This window comes from Callionymus lyra, chromosome 15 (assembly GCF_982586985.1).
Source record: "Callionymus lyra chromosome 15, fCalLyr1.hap1.1, whole genome shotgun sequence".
Lineage (NCBI taxonomy): Eukaryota > Metazoa > Chordata > Actinopteri > Syngnathiformes > Callionymidae > Callionymus > Callionymus lyra.
The window spans coordinates 1,934,801-1,960,005 of record NC_141832.1 but is presented as its reverse complement, the minus strand read 5'-3'; the positions used below and the strand labels follow the sequence as shown (position 1 = coordinate 1,960,005).

General features: G+C 46.8%; 2 protein-coding genes and 1 long non-coding RNA gene across 6 annotated transcripts in view; 2 read left to right on the top strand and 1 right to left on the bottom strand.

Annotated features, from left to right (window-relative positions):
- The window catches only part of rbfox3b (RNA binding fox-1 homolog 3b), a 300,077-nt gene extending 282,199 nt beyond the window's left edge, over positions 1 to 17,878 (top strand). For all 4 annotated transcript variants that reach the window (XM_087809403.1, XM_087809402.1, XM_087809400.1 and 1 more), the window contains 5 exons: positions 42 to 174; positions 2,609 to 2,648; positions 9,632 to 9,693; positions 12,036 to 12,114; positions 17,771 to 17,878. In XM_087809403.1, the coding sequence (XP_087665529.1) occupies positions 42 to 174; positions 2,609 to 2,648; positions 9,632 to 9,693; positions 12,036 to 12,114; positions 17,771 to 17,773 (317 nt within the window). In that variant the 3' untranslated portion in view covers positions 17,774 to 17,878. The remainder of the gene's footprint in view (positions 1 to 41; positions 175 to 2,608; positions 2,649 to 9,631; positions 9,694 to 12,035; positions 12,115 to 17,770) is intronic.
- Positions 17,879 to 17,922: 44 nt separating this feature from the next.
- LOC148064402 (uncharacterized) lies at positions 17,923 to 22,420 on the top strand. Its single transcript, XR_015713415.1, has 2 exons — positions 17,923 to 19,229; positions 19,330 to 22,420. It is a non-coding gene; the product is annotated as an uncharacterized LOC148064402 (long non-coding RNA).
- A 1,022-nt stretch (positions 22,421 to 23,442) lies between these two features.
- LOC148064401 (uncharacterized) lies at positions 23,443 to 24,872 on the bottom strand. The gene is made up of 2 exons (XM_087809937.1): positions 24,842 to 24,872; positions 23,443 to 24,229 (listed from the first exon to the last, which is right to left on the bottom strand). Exon 2 carries the CDS (start codon positions 24,173 to 24,175, stop codon positions 23,570 to 23,572), a length of 606 nt encoding a protein of 201 aa, XP_087666063.1. The 5' UTR covers positions 24,176 to 24,229; positions 24,842 to 24,872; the 3' UTR covers positions 23,443 to 23,569.
- Positions 24,873 to 25,205: the final 333 nt, after the last annotated feature.

Genomic DNA, 25,205 nt, shown 5'->3' with positions numbered 1-25,205 from the left:
GTCTTTAACGGCTTCTCTCTCCCTCTGCTCTCTCTGCGCAGTCACAGGGTTTCCCTACCCGGCCACAGGAGCCACCGTCGCCTACCGAGGGGCCCACTTGCGAGGTCGAGGTCGGGCAGTGTACAACACGTTCCGCACCGCCCCGCCGCCGCCGCCCATCCCTGCGTACGGAGCGTAAGTAGCAGCCTCCAGAGCGGCGATTTCAAACTTCATGAGTTTGTAACAACCCCTAAAGTTTGCCACAAGTGCCCTTTCGGTGGCCAACTCTGCTCTTGCCACACGGTTTGCCGACTCTTTGGCAGATTTTAGCCACGCTGCCACACCCATCCTTGCGTACGGAGCGTAAGTAGCAGCCTCCAGGGAAACTTCATGACCCCAAAAGTACCGCCTTTAGGTTTAGGTCCAGGTCCAAAAAGGCAGACTATTGCTAGAGGTGCCCTTTTAGTGGACCACTCTGCTCTTGCCACACGGTTTGCCGACTATTTGGCAGATTTTATCCACGCTGCCACACCTATCCCTGCGTACGGAGCGTAAGTAGCAGCCTCCAGGGAAACTACATGAGTTTGTAACAACCCCAAAAGTACCGACTTTAAGTTTAGGTCCAGGTCCAAAAAGGCCGACTATTGCTAGAGGTGCCCTATTTGTGGACGACTCTGCTCTTGCCACACGGTTTGCCGACTCTTTGGCAGATTTTAAGTAATGTTGGGCAAAACATTTTCCGCACTGCCACCCCATCACACCCATCCCTGCGCAGTTGCAGCCTTCAGTAGCAGCAAGTTTAAAAGTTTTCTACAAAGTTTTCTTTAGGATCCTTGAACTGCCGTCTTAAGGTTTAGATCCTAACTGACCAACAGGAAGCCCCCTTGTGCTGGGCGAGTCTGCTGACATCACTGGAAGAGTTAGCCAGTCATGGGCACATGTTAAAAGCTCTGGGTTGGGCCTTACATTCTTAAGGGCCACCATTATATACTCGAACTGCTTTAAGGGAGGCCAAACGGAACAAAAGAGAATACTCCAAAATCAAATCCCTGGTTTCCCAAAGGACTTTTCCTAAGGAATCAATAAAGTTCTATCTTTCTAACTGGAATCTGAATAGATCTTAAATGGTTAGCGTGTGAACAGGCCACATAATAATAGCAAAAGGACCACAGGTGGCCCCGAAGCCGAGTCAGTGATAGGACTGAGGATTTGTTCACCAGCCTGGGGTGAAGTGGCCCTCAAATGAGAGAGTAGTAGCATGGAATCCATCCTCCGTGCTCCGCTGATGTGCGTGGTTCGGGGCCGCCAGGTGTCCCCGCGTGCCTGTGATCCGGCCTCATGTTTGCTGTTGACAAAGCCGCGGAGACGAGGAGGCGTCGTACGTATTGCTCGTCTAATCTCGCTGGACCGTAACCAGGTCGAATCCTGATCCCCCCCGGTCTCTTATCAGCGCTGGTCTGTGTGGCCCCGGGAGAGTGAAGCGGCGGCGGGGGGGCGGCCGAGGGCCCCGTGCGCCTGTCTATCTGTGATTAGATCGGGATCCGTCTTACTGCGGCGAAGCCAGGACTGGAAATCCCTCCTCGCCTCCCCCTGCAGGGCCACGAGTGAAGCAGCTTGATTGATATCATGAGTCATGTGTCAGAGAACTACTTGTGCCCCGTCGAGAAACCTCCAGTGTGTGTGTGTGTTTTTATTTTTGTGTGTGTCTCTGTGTATGTTCGTGTGTGTGGCTGTGTGTGTTCATGTTCTTGTATTAATTTCTGGTTGTGTGTAGGAGTGTGTTTAGGTGTGTTTTTTTTGCACTTTTGTGTATTTCTATGCGTGTCTCTGTGTTTGTTTCCGTGCGTGTTTTTGTTTCTTTGTGAGTATGTTTCTGGGTTTGTGTGTGTTTGTTTCTGCGTATGTGTGTGTTTTTATGCGTGTCTCTGTGTTGGTTTCTGTGTGTGTTTTTGTTTCTTTTTGAGTATGTTTCTGGGTTTGTGTGTGTTTGTTTCTGCGTATGTGTGTGTTTTTATGCGTGTCTCTGTGTTGGTTTCTGTGTGTGCTTTTGTTTCTTTTTCAGTATGTTTCTGAGTTTGTGTGTGTTTGTTTCTGGGTATGCATGTGTGTGCCTGTGTGGGTCCATGTTTCTGTGTGTGCATTTACAATATGTTTGTGTTTTATTTGTTTTCATGTGTGTACATTTTTTGTGTGGATCTGTCCAGGTTTGTGTGTCTGTGCCAGCATGTGTGAAAGAGAAAGTGTATTAATGCATGTGTGTACATTTGTTTATGTGTTCATTTTCACCGAAGGTTGTGCATGAATATTTATTTATGTGTGTCTTGTTTAATGTATATTTGTGTGTGTATCAATGCATGTGTGTGCATTTGTTTGTCTGTTTTGACATTTGTGTATATGTTCTGACTTATAATTGTGTATACATGTGTGTGTTCACTGGCTGTGGATGCATATTTGTGCGTGTCCGTGTCTTGTCAAATGCATATTTGATTGTGTGTGTAGTTCACAGAAGTGGGCAGAGTCACGTCGTTGTGTTGTTGTCAGGAGTTGTGTTGTTGTCAGGAGTTGTGTTGTTGTCAGGAGTTGTGTTGTCGCCGCAGCAGCACTTGTTGACTCTCTGTCGTCTCCACAGGGTTGTGTACCAGGACGGCTTCTACGGCGCAGAGATCTACGTGAGTACGACTTCGTCTTTCGCGCCGACACACACACACACACACACACACACACACACACACACACACACACACACACACACACACACACACACGTCCCGGGGATCGTAGAGACGCGCTGATGGGCGAGGTCAGAGGTCAGAGGTCAACACGGCTCCGGGTCATTCGAGTCTTAAATTGAAGCGTCTCCGTCGACCGCAAAGTGTTATTTGGACTCTGAGGGACAAACGTGATCCCCCCGGCCCCCCCGCCCGGGCGTCTCCCCCCCTCCTCACCTCCGCCCCCCCGCCCGGGCGTCTCCCCCCCCCCCTCACCTCCCCCCCCGACACTGGCGTCGATGCGACTCGGCTCTCGTGCCAAGAAACCCGACAAGAACATCTAAACCTCCCTCGGCTGCGTCTCCCAGGATGAGCTCAGACTTTGGCACGGACCTGGTGTCAGGTTAGGTCTTCCTCGCCCCCCCGCGTCCCCCCACCCCACACACACACCCAGGCTGGAGTGTGGGATTCCCCCGCCCACCGCGGGGGTCTGACTCCAGCCCGAGTGGAGCCTCGCCGCCGCCCCCGTGTGGGAGATAAGAGCAGCGGCATCTGATAAGAGGATTAGCGGCGGCGGCGGACCACTCTGACAGCGGCGTGATAACGCCCGGGATCACCTCGCTGACCCCCTTTGACAGGAGCGTGGGGAGCGGGGGGCGACAGTCGCCTCTCACTCTCACCTGGCGAGCGTGACAAACGACCCGCGGACACATGACGGCGCCGTATTTCACCGGCTTTTATTGTCACGCCGGCGTCGCCGCGAGAGACGCCGTTTGTCTTCGGGCGACCTGAGGAGAACCTGAGCCGGGTCATCACTCACCCCCATCAGAGCCCCCCCCCCCCCCGACGGTGACTCACCCCCATCAGTCACATGACCGCGGAGGTCCAGAGTGACCACCAGGAGGCAGCGCTCGCTTCTCGACAGGTTTTTAATCCACAATCTTTCTTTTAAAAAATAACTTTTTGGAGAAAGTTGATCTGAAAATCCATGATTTTCACATTTCAAGTCAAGCAAACTTATTTTTCTTAGACTCACACGAGTCGAGGGGTACAAGGGGTCCTCAAGACAAAGCTACTGAACGCCTTTAAATAAACACTAAATACACACAGCTGCAGTCAGTAGTTCACTGAGAGGGAGTGAGACGAAGCGAATGAGGTTCAAATGAGTCTTTTTACAGTGAATTTATTGAAGTTGTTCAATGTTTCCTGGTTGTGTGTGTATTTTTGTTTCTTTGTGTGTTTGTTTCTGGGTGTGTGTGTGTTTATTTCGGTGTGTATTTTTGTTTCTTTGTGTCTTTTTTTCTGTGTGTGTGTGTTTGTGTTTATTTTGGTGTGTATTTTGGTTTCTTTGTGTGTTTGTTTCTGGGTGTGTGTGTGTTTATTTCGGTGTGTATTTTTGTTTCTTTGTGTCTTTTTTTCTGTGTGTGTGTGTTTGTGTTTATTTTGGTGTGTATTTTTGTTTCTTTGTGTGTTTGTTTCTGGGTGTGTGTGTGTTTATTTCGGTGTGTATTTTTGTTTCTTTGTGTCTTTTTTTCTGTGTGTGTGTGTTTGTGTTTATTTTGGTGTGTATTTTGGTTTCTTTGTGTGTTTGTTTCTGGGTGTGTGTGTGTTTATTTCGGTGTGTATTTTTGTTTCTTTGTGTCTTTTTTTCTGTGTGTGTGTGTTTGTGTTTATTTTGGTGTGTATTTTGGTTTCTTTGTGTGTTTGTTTCTATGTGTGTGTGTGTGTGTGTTTGTGTGTGTTTTTATTTCTTGGTGTGTGTGTTTGTTTCTGGGTGTGTGTTTATTTTGGTGTGTATTTTTGTTTCTTTGTGTGTTTGTTCTGTGTGTGTGTGTGTGTTTTTTTTTCTTTGTTTTATTTTCTTGGAGTGTGTGTCTGTGTTTGATTTGGGGTGTGTGTTTTTCTTTGTGTTTGTGTGTTTCTATGTGTGTCGCTATTTTTGTTTCTGGGTGTGTGTGTGTGTTTGTGTGCCTATTTTTATTTTGGCAGGTGTATGAGTGTGTTTGTATCTGGTGTGTTTGTTTCTTTGTGTGTTTGTTTCTGGGTGCGCATGAGTGTGTTTGAGTGTGTGTCCATGTTTCTGTGTGTGTATGTGTTTGTGTTTACGTGTGTTTACATGATGGTTACTGACACCATCTATTAAGATATACGTTTAAGAATGATTTAACTTTAAATAATAAATTAAACTTCTCCAACCTTTGATTTTTCAACACTTTATTATAAACGTGTCAAAGATCTTCGATCCATTAGTCGCGTCTGTTTGGAGTCAAAATTGAAAATACAGTCGTTTTTTTTCTGTTTTTCTTCCTTTAAAATAAAAGCGATGTTGAAAAACCTGCAGATATTGATAAAAAAAAAAGGAATAAAAGCTACACAACAATGTTTCAAACTGTAAAACTCATAACAAACCAGCAAATGTCGCCACAAATGGGCTAAAAGTGTGATTTAAACGAGTGTTTGGATGGAAACGACCTCCTCGGCAGGAACCATCCGAAGCCTCACGTGAAGGAGGTTCAGCAGGATCTCGGGCTGAGGGTCTGATGGATGCGCTCGACTTCCTGCCGTCATCGGGGGAGGAAGCGCTTCCACGTATAGAAACTCTTATACATATGCATCTGCGCGGCGCGACAAGCTAACAAATGAGCTGCGGCTGCCGCGGCGTCTGACGACGTGCAGATGATTTATTGTCGTGCGTTTGTTCCGGCTGTCGCCGTCATCAGCTCGCTCCCCCGAGGGCGCCCTCTCTCGCAGGAAGTGCATCCCCGCGGCCGCGCCGCCACTTCCTGTCCCGGCGGACGCGCCGATACCTGGAGAGATTCAATCGCCGCGACCTCCTGACCCCTGGCCTCGTCACGTGATCAGACTCCAATTGAAATGTGGGGAAAAATATTGAAATGGCTCCCTCCGGTGTCGAGAAGTGGAACGACATCTTCACAAAGTGTGTGTGTCCCGGGGAGAGTGTTGAACGACATCTTCACAAGTGTGTGTGTCCGGGGGAGATTGTGTTGAACGACATCTTCACAAGAGTGTGTGTCCGGAGGAGATTGTGTTGAACGACATCTTCACAAGAGTGTGTGTCCGGGGGAGATTGTGTTGTACGACATCTTCACAAGAGTGTGTGTCCGGGGGAGATTGTGTTGAACGACATCTTCACAAGAGTGTGTGTCCGGGGGAGATTGTGTTGAACGACATCTTCACAAGAGTGTGTGTCCGGGGGAGATTGTGTTGAACGACATCTTCACAAAGTGTGTGTCCGGAGGAGATTGTGTTGAACGGCATCTTCACAAAGTGTGTGTCCGGAGGAGATTGTGTTGAACGACATCTTCACAAGAGTGTGTGTCCGGGGGAGATTGTGTTGAACGACATCTTCACAAGTGTGTGTGTCCGGGGGAGATTGTGTTGAACGACATCTTCACAAGAGTGTGTGTCCGGGGGAGATTGTGTTGAACGACATCTTCACAAGTGTGTGTGTCCGGGGGAGATTGTGTTGAACGACATCTTCACAAGAGTGTGTGTCCGGAGGAGATTGTGTTGAACGGCATCTTCACAAAGTGTGTGTCCGGAGGAGATTGTGTTGAACGACATCTTCACAAGAGTGTGTGTCCGGGGGAGATTGTGTTGAACGACATCTTCACAAGTGTGTGTGTCCGGGGGAGATTGTGTTGAACGACATCTTCACAAGAGTGTGTGTCCGGGGGAGATTGTGTTGAACGACATCTTCACAAGTGTGTGTGTCCGGGGGAGATTGTGTTGAACGACATCTTCACAAGTGTGTGTGTCCGGAGGAGATTGTGTTGAACGGCATCTTCACAAAGTGTGTGTCCGGAGGAGATTGTGTTGAACGACATCTTCACAAGAGTGTGTGTCCGGGGGAGATTGTGTTGAACGACATCTTCACAAAGTGTGTGTCCGGAGGAGATTGTGTTGAACGGCATCTTCACAAAGTGTGTGTCCGGAGGAGATTGTGTTGAACGACATCTTCACAAGAGTGTGTGTCCGGGGGAGATTGTGTTGAACGACATCTTCACAAGTGTGTGTGTCCGGGGGAGATTGTGTTGAACGACATCTTCACAAGAGTGTGTGTCCGGGGGAGATTGTGTTGAACGACATCTTCACAAGTGTGTGTGTCCGGGGGAGATTGTGTTGAACGACATCTTCACAAGAGTGTGTGTCCGGAGGAGATTGTGTTGAACGGCATCTTCACAAAGTGTGTGTCCGGAGGAGATTGTGTTGAACGACATCTTCACAAGAGTGTGTGTCCGGGGGAGATTGTGTTGAACGGCATCTTCACAAAGTGTGTGTCCGAGGGAGATTGTGTTGAACGACATCTTCACAAGAGTGTGTGTCCGGGGGAGATTGTGTTGAACGACATCTTCACAAGTGTGTGTGTCCGGGGGAGATTGTGTTGAACGACATCTTCACAAGAGTGTGTGTCCGGGGGAGATTGTGTTGAACGACATCTTCACAAGTGTGTGTGTCCGGGGGAGATTGTGTTGAACGACATCTTCACAAGTGTGTGTGTCCGGGGGAGATTGTGTTGAACGACATCTTCACAAGAGTGTGTGTCCGGGGGAGATTGTGTTGAACAACATCTTCACAAGCATGTGTGTCCGGAGGAGATTGTGTTGAACGACATCTTCACAAGAGTGTGTGTCCGGAGGAGATTGTGTTGAACGACATCTTCACAAGAGTGTGTGTCCGGGGGAGATTGTGTTGAACAACATCTTCACAAGAGTGTGTGTCCGGAGGAGATTGTGTTGAACAACATCTTCACAAGAGTGTGTGTCCGGGGGAGATTGTGTTGAACAACATCTTCACAAGAGTGTGTGTCCGGGGGAGATTGTGTTGAACGACATCTTCACAAGTGTGTGTCCGGGGGAGATTGTGTTGAACGACATCTTCACAAGAGTGTGTGTCCGGAGGAGATTGTGTTGAACGACATCTTCACCAGAGTGTGTGTCTGGAGGAGATTGTGTTGAACGACATCTTCACAAGAGTGTGTGTCCGGAGGAGATTGTGTTGAACGACATCTTCACAAGAGTGTGTGTCCGGAGGAGATTGTGTTGAACGACATCTTCACAAGAGTGTGTGTCCGGAGGAGATTGTGTTGAACGACATCTTCACAAAGTGTGTGTCCGGGGGAGATTGTGTTGAACGACATCTTCACAAGAGTGTGTGTCCGGAGGAGATTGTGTTGAACGACATCTTCACAAGAGTGTGTGTCCGGAGGAGATTGTGTTGAACGACATCTTCACAAGAGTGTGTGTCCGGAGGAGATTGTGTTGAACGGCATCTTCACAAGAGTGTGTGTCCGGAGGAGATTGTGTTGAACGACATCTTCACAAGAGTGTGTGTCCGGAGGAGATTGTGTTGAACGGCATCTTCACAATAGTGTGTGTCCGGAGGAGGTTGTGTTGAACGACATCTTCACAAGAGTGTGTGTCCGGGGGAGATTGTGTTGAACGACATCTTCACAAGAGTGTGTGTCCGGAGGAGATTGTGTTGAACGGCATCTTCACAAAGTGTGTGTCCGGAGGAGATTGTGTTGAACGACATCTTCACAAGAGTGTGTGTCCGGGGGAGATTGTGTTGAACGACATCTTCACAAGTGTGTGTGTCCGGGGGAGATTGTGTTGAACGACATCTTCACAAGAGTGTGTGTCCGGGGGAGATTGTGTTGAACGACATCTTCACAAGAGTGTGTGTCCGGGGGAGATTGTGTTGAACGACATCTTCACAAGAGTGTGTGTCCGGGGGAGATTGTGTTGAACGACATCTTCACAAGAGTGTGTGTACGGAGGAGATTGTGTTGAACGACATCTTCACAAGAGTGTGTGTCCGGGGGAGATTGTGTTGAACGACATCTTCACAAGAGTGTGTGTCCGGGGGAGATTGTGTTGAACGACATCTTCACAAGAGTGTGTGTCCGGGGGAGATTGTGTTGAACGACATCTTCACAAGAGTGTGTGTCCGGGGAAGATTGTGTTGAATGACATCTTCACAAGAGTGTGTGTCCGGGGGAGATTGTGTTGAACGACATCTTCACAAGAGTGTGTGTCCGGGGGAGATTGTGTTGAACGACATCTTCACAAGTGTGTGTGTCCGGGGGAGATTGTGTTGAACGACATCTTCACAAGAGTGTGTGTCCGGGGGAGATTGTGTTGAACGACATCTTCACAAGAGTGTGTGTCCGGAGGAGATTGGGTTGAACGACATCTTCACAAGAGTGTGTGTCCGGGGGAGATTGTGTTGTTGGTTTTTAATGGACAATGACTCACAAAGACATTTTTTAAAGTCAAGTTTTTTCATTGTTTTAAAAACAAGTGTTTATAGAGTAAGAAAGTAATTTTATTGAAGTTTTTCAGTGTCTTCGTGTTTTTGTGTGTTTTTCTTTGTATATTTTATGTGTCTGTTTTTTTTTGTATATGTTTGTTTCTATATGTGTCTCTGTTTTTGTTTCTGGGTGTGTGTGTTTATTTCTGGATGTGTGTTTTTGTTTCTTTGTTTCTCTGTGTGTGTGTTTGTTTATTTCAGTGTGTGTTGTTGTTTCTTTGTGTGTTTGTTTATGTGTGTGTGTGTGTTTATTTCTATATGTGTGTGTGTTTTTCTTTGTATATGTTGGTTTCTATTTGTTTTTGTCTGTCTTTGTTTCTGTGTGTGAGATTGTGTTGTTGTTTTCTAATCGATAAATGACTCACAAAGACATGTTTTTAAAACGTTTTTTCATTGTTTTAATATACATATGTGTGTTTATTTCTATGTGTGTGTGTGTGTGTGTGTTTTTCTTTGTATATGTTGGTTTCTATTTGTTTTTGTCTGTCTTTGTTTCTGTGTGTGTGAGATTGTGTTGTTGTTTTCTAATCGATAAATGACTCACAAAGACATGTTTTAAGTCAAGTTTCATTGTTTTAACACACGTGTGTGTGTGTGTGTGTGTGTTCTCAGGGAGGATACGCGGCGTACAGATTCGCTCAGCCGACCACCACTGCTGCCGCGTACAGTGACAGGTGAGCGTCTTTATGTTCGCCCTTGAACACACGCCCTGTTTAAGCCAAAAGTGATTAATAAAAAATAGGGGTTTTTTTCAACGTTTAACCTAAAAAATGATGTTCAGCGGATGTTAAATGAGTCGTTGGACGTCTGAGATGAATCCTCGCGAGTCGTCTGGTCTTCCTCCGGAATGTCTCCTCGGCTCTCGACTCACCAGGTGACGGGAAAGTCTGCCTTTTTTTTTTTGATCGAGCCAAGGTTGCCGTCCGTCGCCATGGTAACCCGGGGATGCGGCGGGCGAGATAAACCGGTTACATCCCGGTGAAATATCATCGGCGGCTCCGACATCCTTCAAAATCAAGGAGACGTTTATATTTTTGGAGGGAAAAAAATGAGGAATTTTTCTTCGTTAGAGAAAATTTTCACTTTCGCCGGCGGCTGGAGTCGAGAGGAGAAAACGCCGTAACCTTGTTGGAGTCGATGAGGAGGGCGTGATGTATGTGGCGGCGCTCGGCTGGTGCTGGCGGAGGGGGGGGGGGTTATGGACGGCCCCGGGTCTGGAGGGGGAGACGGCGGGGGAGGATGGCGAGGAGGGGGGAGTCCATTCACCTCTGAGTGATGTCACTCCGCCTCTGATTCATGCTGACCTCTGAGAGCGGCTGCCGGTTGTGGAATCTAATCCACGAGGGATTGAGCGTGTCAGCGGTGATAACCTGCCGCCCTGCTGGAGAGTCTGCAGATTACATCCATAATCTAAGATTTATCAGACCTGGGTCCGAAGTGATGAGACGGCGTCCTCGAAAATCGAGCGCAAACTTCTCGCGCTCCCATCTTTCTCCGCCGACGGATTCCTTTGCGCTGCCGATACTTTTTTCCCGGAGATGAACCGAGATTCTCCCGAAAACCTGTTTGTTTGTCTGCGTATGGATTAACGATCCGGCCGACGGGATCGATACGTTTGTCTGGATCCTTTAGCAGCAGGTGGACCAGGATTCTTCTGGTGTGAGGTGTTCAGAAGGTGGAGCTTGAGAGAGATATCTGGATAGAGTTTTGAGTCTTGAAAGACTTTGAGAATCAAGAGTTCATTAGTTTAAGAAGTTCTTGGGCTTTGCTACAGAAAATCCCCCAAAAATGTTTGTACTGAATAACTTGTTAATCTTTAGCTGAAACTATTTTCAGGTCACGGCACCAGTTACAAGAACGAGACATTGGCATAAACGGTTATTTTCATGAAAGAAAAGGCTACACCAGCTCACAGCAGCTAGCGATGCTAAAATGCTAACTGCTAAAACGAGACCGACACTTGTTCTAACCACTTATATTTGACGTGGAACCGAAACTGTGCAACTTGTGTTGCTGTTGGTTGTGAACGTATGTTTGTTTGGTAGTGTAAATGCTATCGAGCTGAACGATCTTGCTAGCTTTACCTACACATGCTAAGAGTTAGCATCAATAGCAACGAAGCTGGAAAAACGTCAGACGCAACCCGACGACTCGTAGACTTACTCTAGGAGGCTCTTCACCTAGAAGTGGTCTTCGTACGTGTGCGTACACTGGGTCACACGGTTGCCTCGTCCCTCAGTTATCGGAACACTCTGAAGGTCGCGCAACTGCTCGCGAAATCTTCACGCGTAGCCTATTGGAATTTAAATTGTTGCGAGCTCAGGCTCGTTTGACCTGCTGCTCATGGGCAGGAGTTCCGCGGCAAGAGAACGCCGGGCAAGTACATTAACCTCCGAGGAATCTTCCGGGATTGCGCTTCAGATAAGCGCGTCACGCCGCGTATTCCCGAACCGGTCGGATTTAAACGCGCCGTCTGCTGACCCTGAGTGAAACCAGCCAAATTTAGATCGTCTATAATTCATGGGAGCTTCTCCGAAGGCAGGGAACGTCTTGTTGCCCCGCTGGAGGAGAATTCCCCGCTCGCCCGTCTATCCCCGCCTGGTTCCGTGCCCTCGGTCACTGGCTGGGGTGCGTCTTATCTTCTCGCTGCAGACCTTCATTTGCAAGCGAGCGTCGAGAGTAAATAGCGGAATGTGAGCGGTAAATATAAAGAACAGACACGTCCGGGCCTCAGAAGGGAAATTGGAGGATTAGTTCCGAACCAGCGACGGTGACAACCGGGGTTAACACGGACCTAAGCGCTCTGGCGCTCATCGCTAGCTGCGTACTAGCTAATCAGCAAAACAATGAAGAGAAAAGTGGAACCTGGCAACCTTTGAACCCAGCCCTTTAGAGGTATCTTGTAGAACATGGACCCGCAAGGAGCAGTGACTACCGTTTATGTACGAACCGGACCGTCATGGTACCGTCGTATGTCGACGGCGTTGCTCACCGGCTTGTGTTTTTCCTTCCGCAGCTACGGCAGAGTCTATGCAACAGCGGACCCCTACCACCACACGATCGGACCCGCCGCCGCCTACAGCGTGGGGACCATGGTGAGTACCAAGTCCGACCTTGTCGCTCCCGCATACGACTCTCACTCTCGGATAAAAACCCAGAGCGGTTCTTTATCGCGGTGGAGCTCTCATGAAACATACGACACCGTTCCTGGTCCGGGGCTGCACCAGATCCAGACCATGTGAAAACCTTTAAAGAGAATCTGATTTTGATTGATCGACGACAGACCAAAAAACATCGTAGCTTTCTTCACATGGTCCCGCTCTACTCCAGGACCCTCACGGATGCTCGAGCGACGCTCCAGGAGGTGTGGGGGGGGGGAGAAGGTTCAGAGGGTTCAGGGGGTTCAGGGGGTTCTGGGTGCAGCACGGACACGTCGAGCTCACATCCCTTCATCCTCCGTGTCTCTCCTCCGCCGACGCCGGGTGATTTGTTAATGTCTGTTTTTAGCTAGCGTGTGCAGCTTCTGGAACATCAAAGATGAAAAGTGATGATCAATAAATCTTTTTTTTTTTTTGAAAGAGAGAGTTTCTCTCTGGTCTCCACGCGGGGATGTGGGACCAGGGCTCAGAACCAAAAACCCGGAGATTAAGGCGCATCAAAAGCATGCAGCGGCGTGCCGTGGGACATAACAGAGCGAGCGGGGGGGGGAGTTGAGGGGGAGGATGTAGCCTCCCCCCTTCCTCCCGCCGCCGCTCCTCCGATCGGCCGGGCCTCAAACTCGCCGTCCGGGCCTTCGTTCCAACCCTCGCTCGCCCTCACGCGCCGCGGCGCAGCTGCTAGCTAAAAGCTTTCATTAATCAAGACCTTCAATGTTGCTTGAATGTTTCTTCTTCTCTTCCCCAAAACTTCCTTCCGAAACATTACGACCGGCCCAGACCGAGGTTTGACGTGTGCGTCTCCTAGACACGTGTGTGTTACCTTTTTTTTTTGTTGGTGTGTTTGTGTGACGCATGTGACTGTGTGTGTCTGTGTGAACGTTAGTGTTAGAGTTCATGCTAGTGATGCTATTGTGTAGAGTGCGCAGGGTCATGTGTGTGCGTGTGTGTGTGTGTGTGTGTGTGTGTGTGTGTGTGTGTGTGTGTGTGTGTGTTTGTCCCGGATCACATGACCAGCTGCGCAGGATTACATTTCCATATGAAAGCCGCGGAATAATTGGATCCTCAGAGGTCTGTGTTTGGAAATTCTCTTTTTTCGTCTCAAACGCGGTAAAAAAGTTTCGCAGCTTCACGAAATTAGTGGAAATGATCCTTTGAAGACGGCGCAGGAGTTCTTAGCACTTTGTCTCGGACCCTAATTGGCGTCGGGGAAAAAGTTGAGCCAGCGTGTTCAGGTGTGTGCGCCGCCGCAGGTCGGGGTCTCAAAAAAAAAAAACGCGATTGGCGAAGGGGCGCCCTCCGGTGGCGGCGCGAGCGACTGCGGCGAGACTTGAAAGGAGTTTTGCGAATCCGTCTCTCCGAAGTCTCGTCGGTCGTAACACGAGGAACGTCTGAGACGGAGGCGCACGATTCTTGCAGGAAGTGACATCATCATGCCACTTTTATTTTCGTTGATAAAAAGTCTGAAAAAGTTCTTCCTGGACTTTGTTCAAATCCTTGTTGCTAAAGTGTCGTTTGCGACAGGAAGTCAAGCAAAAAATAATCTTGAAAAATTCAGACGACCTCGCATGTTCACTTCCTGTCTTGAACAGGAAGCTGAAGATCTTACGACAGCAAGCAACCGATTTCGACAATACTTTTTGTCAACAACTATTTAGGAGTTGATCAAAATAAAAATATTTCGCTGCTTAACCATAAATTACACAATTAATAGTTTACATATTTAAACAACATATTCATTCATACAACTTAAAATGTACAAAGATATTATAAACATCTTAAACTTTAGTTCAGGTTAATTATTAACTCATTAATTTCTATATTTGTACTCGGTTGTTCTTGTAACTCAGTAAGAAACAACTCGTTATTATGAAATTAAAAAACATGTTATTTTAACTTTTTTCAACACAAATTTGGAGGGAAAACGATCCGTGGCGACCTCTGAGGCGATGGACGTAGGAAGCTAATCTGTTAGCATTAGCTTCTCTACAGAAAGAGCGGGAAAACATCCGATCGCAATCCTAGAGATTTGGGCCCGATGTGGCGTGAACGTGGCGGAAGGAAGTTCTGGGGAGGAAGAACCAAACTCATGTGATTACTGATCGCTGTCATCTTTGATGTTGCAGGCTAGCTTGTACAGAGGAGGGTACAGTCGCTTCGCGCCCTACTAACCCCAGAGACACTCACACAAACACACACAAAGCGACTCTAAAGCGAGGGCTGGCGGGACGTTAGAGCTAAATTTGGAGGTCGTGACCTCTGTGATGTCATCGGTGATGCTGCTGTTTTTCTTTCGTGTTGTGGCGACGGCGGCCGCGGTGGAGGATCACGGATTTTTTCGACCCCCCCCCCCGAAAGTTTGTGTCCACGAAACATGTTTGTATAATGTTTTTGAAAATGTTCGCCGCGGCTGTTGTCGTCTTATTCGACTTCCTGTTGTCCCGAGCCAGGAGATTCAAACGACGTTAGCTTAGATAGTTAGCTTAAATAGTTAGCATCTTGTCCTTTGGCTTTAAAAAATGAAAGTTTTACAAATTTCAATGTTTGTCTGGATTTATACGGACAGACAAATGCAGTTTAGATCATTCAAAGTCTACTTTGGTCAGTAAATCAACCCTGAGATCAAGTTACCTCGAGCGAAGCTTCTCGACGTAAGAAGACCAACAACCCGTTAGTCTGTTCTTTTGTTTGTTTTATGACAAAACTGTGAAACTGTTTTTTTGTGGTGACTGTAAGTGACCGACATTCACCTTCTGGTTGCTCACTTTACAACATCTTTAAAGAAAATTCATCAACATAGTGGTGGCTCTGATGCTACGCTAACAGCGAGAATCCAACTTGAGCGCTTTAAGAATTAAAAAGTTGTGTGTGTTCAGATCATTGTCGTTATAAATCTTTATTGTGTGACTTTTCATTTTTTAAACTCTTAGTTACGAAGACAAAATACTAAAACGATGGCAGACGTTACAAATCACAAACTTTCCCAATTTACTTTAAAACATTTTTGTGAAAATTTCCTATTGAACGTTTGTTCATCAAAGCATAAAATCGTAAAAAAAAAACTGTACGATGAGTGCAGTTGATTCTTACGCTTTCTTTTGTCGCCAAAAGTTCGCAAACTTTCCACGATTTTCTTTTCAGACGATTGTGCAGCTGCAGAAAGGTTAGGTTTCATTTGTGTAGCGCTTCCAAGCTAACCCACAGTTTTTTTGTGTGTCGCACAAGTTTGCCCTCAGGACAACAACTCACACACACACACACAAAGCTAGCTCCTTTCACGACTTTACACGCAACTAACAACTCATTAGTTGGACAGTGTCCACTCATATTATGGGATGTTAAGACACTTTGCAAAGGTACAGTGTTTTGAATGTGTACTAGCAGTTAGCTAGCTGTTAGCTAGCAGTAAGCTAGCCATTAGCTAGCCACTTGCTTGCAGTTAGCTGGTAGTTAGATAGCCGTTAGCTTGCCGTTAGCTAGAAGTTAGCTAGCCGTTAGCTTGCAGTTAGCTAGCAGTTAACTAGCAGTTAGCGTACAGATGGCTATCTGTTAGCTAAGTGTCAGTATTTTTGATAAAATCACAAAAAATGTTTGTCTTTTTTTTTTTTAAATGTTTTTCCTACTTTATAACAGAAGCTGCTTGTGTTCGGTTTGTTTGTACGTTTATACGTGAAGAAACAGGAAGTCCTGCTGTCTGTGAAGTTTTTACGTGCGTTTGTGAATCATTTTGGTTTTTCATGTTTGGATTTTTCTAACTTGTTCTTGCAGACGATGTGTTTTTTTTTCTTTGAACTCTGGGGTTTGTCAAGAAGAAATGTTTCGTCAAGACGTTAGCGCGTTAAGCTAACTGATGGTTAGCTGTGGCGTAACTCTGACTGTTATTATATCGACTCAATATCGGGAGAACGTCGTAACCAAACAATTTCAATAATCAATCAATAAAGTTTTACCTTACCTTAACCAGAAAACGTTATATTTCACTTTCTTTAGGACCGTAGCCCCCCCTACTGGCAGCTGAGATGTTTAACGGGAAGTAAAAGTGTCTTTTATTGAGGCTAGCGTGATATTTCGTAGAACAAACCAAAGAATATGATCCAATAAAGATTAAAAAAAACTTTTATTTGTCAATATATACATTTTGGAAGTGTGTTTGTGTACAAAAATAACACAATGTTTTTCAATTTTTTTCTGCTTCCAGACAAAACGTAAAAGTGGCTAAAAATACCAGTTATTATAAATCAATCCAAGATACCATAATTATCATCATTTTTATGTAATTTTTAAATACATTTTTATTGTTTTTCTATCATTTTGTATATTTTTCACTTGTAGGCAAACCTTAAAAAATATATGTATGCATTTTGTATAGTTAGGGAAGAAGTACTAGAACTATCTTTCTGCATGTTTTATCTTTAATGGAATCAGGAAATGTAAATCTTGCTAGCATGAGCTAGCTAGTGAAAATGATAAAAATAATTTAGATTAATTTTTTTAATTAAAATGACAGATATTTACCTACTTGTACGCAATATAAGTTCTAAATGATCGGAAACTTTTTTAGGTGAGAGTTCGGCGTCCTGCTCGTACTTTCTTCCCAAATACAAAATGGCCGCCGTGGCAAACGAACGTAAACAAGAACTCGACACCAGATGTTTCTTCTTGTCATTCGTCATCACGAGGAACGTTTTCATTTTCAAGCGAATTATCGTTTGTGTTTTTTGTTTCCGTGCTTTTGTATCAGCAGCTGAATATGCAAACAAACGTCTATGCTAAAGACATCGTAACTTGCAGTAGTTTCATATTAAGACACAGATATATTTAGTACTGTGAAGTCATCCACACATTTGTACACAAAAAGAACAAGTTTATCAACAAATAAAAGTGTTTCTCTGTCTGTTTTCTTTATTCTACTGTACAGAAGATTTAAAGATTGTTGTTTCTTTGTGTTGGAATAAAAGTTGACTCGATGTCCACGTGGTCTTCACTTCACGTCGTTACATTATGACCACCTTCTACCAGGAACAGTTTTAAATTGTCATCTGACATGTACTAATAAAGGTTCATTTAACAAAAACAATTGTGAAAAATGTCTTCAGGCAGTATTTTTAAAAAGTATATTAAATAAATTTAAAAAAAACACTAATACATTATGCAAGATACATCATTTATTTTAGAAATCATTTTAAAATGTTTTTCTTTTATAGATTATACCTTTTTTTTTTAATTAAATTATTATATATATTTTTTTAATAAAAAAAGGAAAAGTTAAATTTAAAATAATTATTTACTTCAAGAGATGTTTTATTTATAAATACACACACAGGTATAATATTGCATTTAAAAATGTTATAAATTCTCATTCAGAAAAAAACGTTGAAATTGTTTAAATTTTAAGTGTTAAATTAATAAACTCCAGAAAAAACATATAATAACTTAAATTTTTATTATTTGTATCTTATATATAACAATGTATATTTTACTACAGATGATTTTTGCCTATTTTTTTTGTTTGGATCAGTTAAAAAAAACAGTGTTTTTAAATGATTCAATTGTTTCAAAGTTTATGGTTTTAACGTTTGTGTTTCGATGTCTCCAGTAAATACAGGTGGACGAGCAGAACTCACATCACAAATGAAAAAAACGCAGAGAGGAGAACTAGCTTTAAGAAGAGGAGGAGGAGGAGGAGGAAGAGGAGGAAGAGGAGGAGGAGGAGGAGGAGGAGAAAGAGGAGGAGGAGGAGGAGGAGGAGAAGCGCTACCGAGGCTGGCCAGGAGCAGACGGGAGGAAGTCCAACAACCAGCCACGGCGTTGAGAGACGGAACGAAGCCTCTTGACGAGCAGAGTTTATATCAGAGACAGAGAAGTTCCCGGTTTTACAAAACACTTTATTTTTCTATCCTTTTGTGACTCGCAGCCGAACAGAAACGTGTACAGAGCCGTATATACATGTACAAATCTGTTTTTATGTAGTGGGCGACCCTCGGCGCTCGACCCGCGGTGACCCGGGAGGAGGGCGAGACTCCGCCCCCTCCTCCTCTCTCTATGGCACACCACCCCCCCCCCCCCCCCCCCGAACCCCCCGACCCCCCTGTCGCCGAGGAACCCGGGGGCACTTTCTATTCCACGCTGTACTTCCTGTAGTGGGCGGGGCTTTTCCGCTCCGACCGCTCCGCCTTCTTCCTCGTTTTACCGTGCCGGTGATGTCGTCGATGCCGTCACTGCCCCCCCCCCCCGACCCCCGACCCCCGACCCCTCCGAGGACAGCGTTCCCTCGCGGACGCCGTCGTGATGTCACAGCACCATTGGATTCTCTCGTGCTTCCCCAGCGGGCGGCAACATCGGTTTACATTTTTGTGGCGACGGAGAACCCCTTGCGACGCCCCCCCACCCCCCGCGGAGCAAGACTCTTCTGAGCGACGCCCACTCTCCAGGGGGGCGCCGGACATTTTCCTGACCGGGCGTTTCCGGTGGACGTCATCCGTGAAGAATTATAATCCAATAATCCCATCAGCAGGTGCATAACCAAAACGCAAGCCTGAGGCGCGTCGCTAGATAAACTAACGTAGTGTTGCCCCGACGAACAACGAGGGCTCTTTCTTGTCTATGTATTCTGAGAATATTTATTTGTGTGTATTTCTATTGTTTCTATGTTTGGCAGCACTGAGAGAAAACAATTCTTTATATCAGGACTGTAAACGTGTTTGGAAGAAGAATGTGGTTCAGTTCTTGAATGTATTTAATGTCTAGAGTCGATTGTTTCTTTCTTCCCTTGTATATAAATATATATACATATCTATATATGGGCTGTGGTGATGTCAGGGACGTAGAGGGTGGGCAGGCAGGACACGCCCCTGCCTCCCCCCACCATAGCTATCAGCTCCTCCCCTCCAGCCTGCCACGGCCACACAAGCGTCCTAGTTTCGGAGTAAAGACTATCTCTGTTTTAGATGAGTTCGTTCTGCAGTTTCATTCGTTATTTAAGTCAGACAGTGTTCCCGAAGTGTTCCCGAAGCGTTACCGAAGTGTTACCGAAGTGTTACCGAAGTGTTACCGAAGTCATCCCGAACCGTTACTGAAGTCATCCCGAAGCATTACCGAAGTGTTACCGAAGTCATCCCGAAGTCATCCCGAAGCGTTACCGAAGTGTTACCGAAGTGTTACCGAAGTGTTACCAAATTGTTACCGAAGTGTTCCCTAAGTGTTACCCAAGTGTTACCAAAGTGTTACCAAAGTGTTCCCGAAGTGTCACCGAAGTGTTTCCGAAGTTTTCCTGTATTCCTGGAGCGTGCCAGATTCGGGGTAACGCTATGGTTCTCCGTTAGTGTCTATGATAGTTCCCGACCTTTCTGGTTACAGACGATTAAAACAGGAAATCTTTTTAACAATTAACGCAACACTGAAGACAACAAGACCACATGTAAGGTCGCGACATTGTCTATTATACGACGCATCCCTATAACAAAAAAAAAACATCGCAACACAACGGCGACAACATATGCGAGACGTGGCGCAGTAGCCCAATTGCACTTAAGTGGTCATTCCCTTGGCTGCCCACAGTTGCAGCAACTATCGCAATTGACAGGCCGGAGAACCAGGTGGCGACCTTGGTGAAGTGTTGCTGAAGTATTACCGAAGTTTCAGGGTTGACATTCACGTCACCTCAAGAGTGCACCCAACGGGCTCTGTATTCCTAGAGCATCCCAGATTCAGGGTAACGCTCTGGTTCTCCTGTTCTGCCTTTGATAGTTACTGACCTCTGGTAACAAACGATTAAAATAGGAAGTCTTTAAATCACGTTTCGTTTTCAAAAGATCGGGTACTGAGCCGTCGGGTCACAGACAATTAACGCGACACTGTAGACGATAAAGACAACATGTAAGGTTGCGGTATTGTCTGTGATACGACGCATCTCTATGACAAAAGACAACATCGTAAAAAAAGGCAACACAAGGGCGACAACATATGCAATACGTGGAGCAGTAGCCAAATGACACTTAAGTGGTCGTTCCCTGTAACTGCCCAGTTGCAGCAACTATCGCAATTGACAGGCCGGGGAGCCAGGTGGCGACCGTGGTGATGCCATGCTTCTTTGACACTGAACTTTGGTTAGATGCCTATTCTGCGTTACGGGGCTTCGGTATCAAAGGGCAACAGTGACCCAGTGTTAGGGTCACATGCTTCTACAGCAACATCCTTTGGTTTGACATGTACGTCGGTGACTTGGGTGATGTCGGTGGAACCTCGGGCGGAAAATTTAAGGTCTGGATATCATCCGGAGTTCAATCCTTCCCTACAGTATTATTTCCGGCAATAGGTTTGATTGGAAACGATCGGTTCTCGCTCCTACTTTCACCAACTTCTCACTGAAGGTGATCCAGGAAATGTTTTATAAAAGTGTTTTTAAAAAGAAAACTGACCAAAACTGGAATGTCATGAACCGACGAAGACAGAGGTGGTGCCACTTCCTGTCACTGATCATGTGACCCCACCCCCCCCACCCCCGGACGCTTGTGTGGGCGTGGCCTCAGTGTCTCCCTGATATTAACTGTAACGTGTGACCATGTGTTATATGATTGAAAGTGTGATGGTGATCGTGCGATCTGATCTTCCCTCCCCCATCCTTCCCTCACCCCTGGCTCCCCACCACACACCTACACACACACACACACACAAACACACACACACACTGCAGACAACTTTGTGTTCAACTGTTGACCTGCAGTCCGAGCTCGTGTTTGCGGATGGAATTTCTTTCTCGTCTTACTAAAGCCAAAGTCTGATTTGGGTCTGGGCTCAGTCTGGGGCGTGGGGGGGCGACAGTCAGGTTTGAGTCGTACGACAAAAAAAAAGTTGAACACAAAGATGCACAAGGACGACGAGCTGAAGTGGAATCATTTCTAAATTCAATTTAAACAAGATTAAGGGATAGTTTGGTGTCGTTCGTCTGCACCATATGATGTCATCAGTCTGAGCCAGGAAACTAGGCGGTTTAAGAGTCAAGATTTCGTGGAAAGCGACGCCACGTAGGCGGCGCTCGACGTCACTCAAACACAAGACAACAATCACGATTCGTCACTTCAGCTCGTCCGTACGTTCGTGGCATTATCGCGCTGTCGCCCCCTGCCCTGGTGTCGCGGCACTGCAGTCCACCCTGCAGGTCCGGTCTGAAGCACAAGTTTGGTTTCCGTGTTCAGGTTCTCGAGTCAGAAGATCTGCTGCTTCCAAACACACGGTGGCGCTCCTGATGGTGGAGGTGGGTCTGGCAGGTCCCCCCCCTTTTTTCATCCCTTGGTTTTTTCTGGGTTCTTGTGGTCCGTCTGAGGGTGGGGGGGGGTCGGCTCGGGAGCAGAGACGGGAAAACCTTTGTACGTTTTGTTTCCGTCAAAGTTCTTCTGTCGCCGGAACGTTGAATCTATGCACTGCAACACAGATGTCATGTGACGAGGCACATTTCAGAGAGACTGTTACTCACTTGAATCCAAATCTCTGGGTCACCAGATCCCCATGAAACCTCAAAGAACTTTGACCCATTTCCGTGTAGCTCCTCTTCGTCCCATCGTTGTCGTCTTCTGTCCACGCCGAGTAATTGTTGTAAAAATGCTGAGTCGCCGCATTGGTGGTGGACCCTTCCATGACAGACTGGCCTCGTCGGCCATCTTGTTTTCCGTCTCTGCTCCGACCTTTGACACGTAGGGGGCGCCCCCCCCCCCCCCCCGTCCAGACGACCTCCCCGAGCACAACTGCTGCAGCCCCCCCACACACATAGACCCTCAACCCCCCCAACTCCCCGCGATCCCACCTGCCTTCCAGTGTGTGAGTCGACGCCCCCTTTTTGTACTGCCGCTCCCCTGTACATATGACCCCCCGACCCCTCCCCCTCTTCCTTTCGGGGGGGGAGCAAAAAAAAAAAAAGAAATCTTGTATTTTGTTCAGATAATGACAAAATTTATTTATAAGGATTTTTTAAAGAAATCTTTCTTCTGTTTCTTTGTAAATGTTCCCGTTGAATAAAGTTTAAAAGTCTTTAAAAAACTAAATATATTGAAAGGTTTAAAGAGTGTCTCACCCCCTCCTCCCCCCACCTCCCCCTCTCCTCTGTAACTCTTGTGTTTTCGTTTTCCTTGCTTCTCTTTTCGTGCTTCAGATGAAGAGTTCTATTTATTATGACATTAACGTTATTATGATTATGACTAATTATTAATATCATCATCCTCATTATTATCATGAATAAACTTGTCTACTTCAACATGGTCCTCTTTCGTGTCTGGTTCTTCCTCTCGCTCCCTCACACCAGGACCTGAGACCGTGAGACCATGAGTCTGAGACCATGAGTCCGAGACCACGAGACCTGAGACCATGAGACCTGAGACCATGAGTCTGAGACCATGAGACCTGAGACCACGAGACCTGAGACCACGAGACCTGAGACCATGAGTCTGAGACCATGAGACCTGAGACCACGAGACCTGAGACCATGAGACCTGAGACCATGAGTCTGAGACCATGAGACCTGAGACCACGAGACCTGAGACCACGAGACCTGAGACCATGAGTGTGAGACCACGAGACCTGAGACCATGAGTCTGAGACCATGAGACCTGAGACCACGAGACCTGAGACCACGAGACCTGAGACCATGAGTCTGAGACCACGAGACCTGAGACCATGAGTCTGAGACCACGAGACCTGAGACCACGAGTCTGAGACCATGAGTCTGAGACCACGAGACCTGAGACCATGAAACCTGAGGCCATGAGTCTGAGACCACGAGTCCTGAGACCACAAGACCTGAGACCACAAGACCTGAGACCACAAGTCTGAGACCACGAGTCCTGAGACCACAAGACCTGAGACCACAAGACCTGAGACCACGAGACCTGAGACCACGAGACCTGAGACCATGAGACCTGAGACCATGAGTCTGAGACCACGAGACCTGAGACCATGAGTCTGAGACCACGAGACCTGAGACCACGAGTCTGAGACCATGAGTCCTGAGACCACAAGACCTGAGACCACAAGACCTGAGACCACGAGACCTGAGACCACGAGACCTGAGACCACGAGACCTGAGACCATGAGTCTGAGACCACGAGACTTGAGACCATGAGACCTGAGACCATGAGTCTGAGACCATGAGTCTGAGACAACAAGACCTGAGACCATGAGTCTGAGACCACGAGACCTGAGACCATGAGTCTGAGACCACGAGACCTGAGACCACGAGACTCGTTTGTGGAGATGAAAGACGGAGAACGAGACGTCGTGAACTTTCATGTCTACTTTATTGCTTCTTCCTCGTCGCGCCTTCACCTCGTCCAACTGCTCTTCACCTCCGTCAGCCACGATCCTCCTGATGCCTGGTCAGCTTCTGGTCACTCTTCTACCAGAGCCTTCAGTTCTTTCTTTTGTTTTGTTGGGTCTTTAAGTCCTTGTACTCCATCAGTCCCGAAGCCTCCTCCTTCTTCTGCTGCTGAAGCAGCTTGTGGCCCCGATTGAGCTCCGAAGACTCGTCCTCCTGAAGAATGGCCAGAAGGGAGGTCCGCTCCTTCTCCCACTCCTCGAGCTGGGCCCTCAGGTGGTTCTGGTTGAGGCGTATCTGCTTCACCACGCGCTCCCTCAGCCGGATGTTCTTCTGCATCTCCTCGGCGAGCCTGGCGCTGGCCATCCTCTCCTGGAGAGCCAGGAGGTTCTTCATCCTCCCGAGCTGGCGGAGCAAGTCTTCCTTCTCTCTTGAGAGCCGGAAGATTGACCGATCAAGGGAAACCTCCAGGATCTGCTCCCTGTCCTCGGGTAGTAGAACCGGGAAGGTGTTTCTCGGTTCCAGGGCGAGCAGCTGCTTCATCGTCCCGTTCCGGGCCTCGGTAATAGCCGACTGAGGCATCCACGGGGCTGCCCTGGAAGCTCCTTCCCGGAGTTGGACGCTCGTCCCGGGACTTCGTACCTGCCTGGTGGGCTCGGTCTCCAGCTCCAGAAACTCCACCTTGTGACGAGTGTTCATCTTGGAGGTTGTCTGCTGACTCCTAGAAGGTGCGTTCAAACCACCGAAACGGAGCTGGTGGTCAAAGAAGACGACGACGTCACAAGGAGGCGACCTCGGCTTTGAGCAGATCCACAAAGACCTTTAGAACGATCCTTTTATAGATCACGTCTTGAAATGGCATCATAGACAAGCAGTGGCGGGCCGTGCATTTCACACCTAGGCCTTCACTGTCCAACATGAACTAATCCACCTCTTAATGCCATCATTATGACTCCACGGCTATAGAAACCATCAATATTACACAGAAATGCAGTATAATAATAATCTCTATTTATATAGGTCTCTTTGACAGCCATTCACACATACTGATGGCAGTAGGCTGCACACACGGCCAAGTCTGCCATCAGGTGTCTTGCTCAGGTGTCTGGAGCTGGAATTGAACCTGCAACCTTTTGGACTGCAGGCACCCACTCTACCATCTGAGCTATGGCGTTGGACCTCAGAAAGGTATCAGATGTACCAAGAAAGAATGTCATAACTAAAGCAAGAATGAGGACGATATAACAAGTGTCTCTTCACTGTAGCCACAGCTGCCGTACATACATCATCTCCAGCAGAAACAACAATATTAACCTCATTAAATGACAAAAATATTAAAACCTTTAAATAAAATGCATTACTCACCAAAACTACTGATTATTTGTAAGCAAAGTCCATCCTTTCTTTCTTTCCTCGAGAAGAATTACTCTGTTGTACAGTTTATCTGTTTCAGTTCCAACAATAACTTTCTATCGCCATGGAGGCTGATGCTGAGGTCTAGTCTGTCGTGTTTCTGGAGGAAGTTTTGATAAGTTTTGATAAGTTTTGATAAGTTTTGATTCTCTTCAGGAGGATGTTGGACAGAAGCAGTGACACTGATGTTCATCCTCGTAGTTGTGACTTGAAAATGGAGACAAACCTCTTCTGGGACAGACTTGCTCGCTTCTGCCGACCTTTTCACAATGTCCAGTTTTTCTGGAAAAGTCCGTCTTGAAGATGGTTTTGTGCG

Bases quoted from the DNA above. Each gene is read 5' to 3' on its own strand.
- LOC148064401 (XM_087809937.1), bottom strand. From the start codon at position 24,175: ATGAACACTCGTCACAAGGTGGAGTTTCTGGAGCTGGAGACCGAGCCC.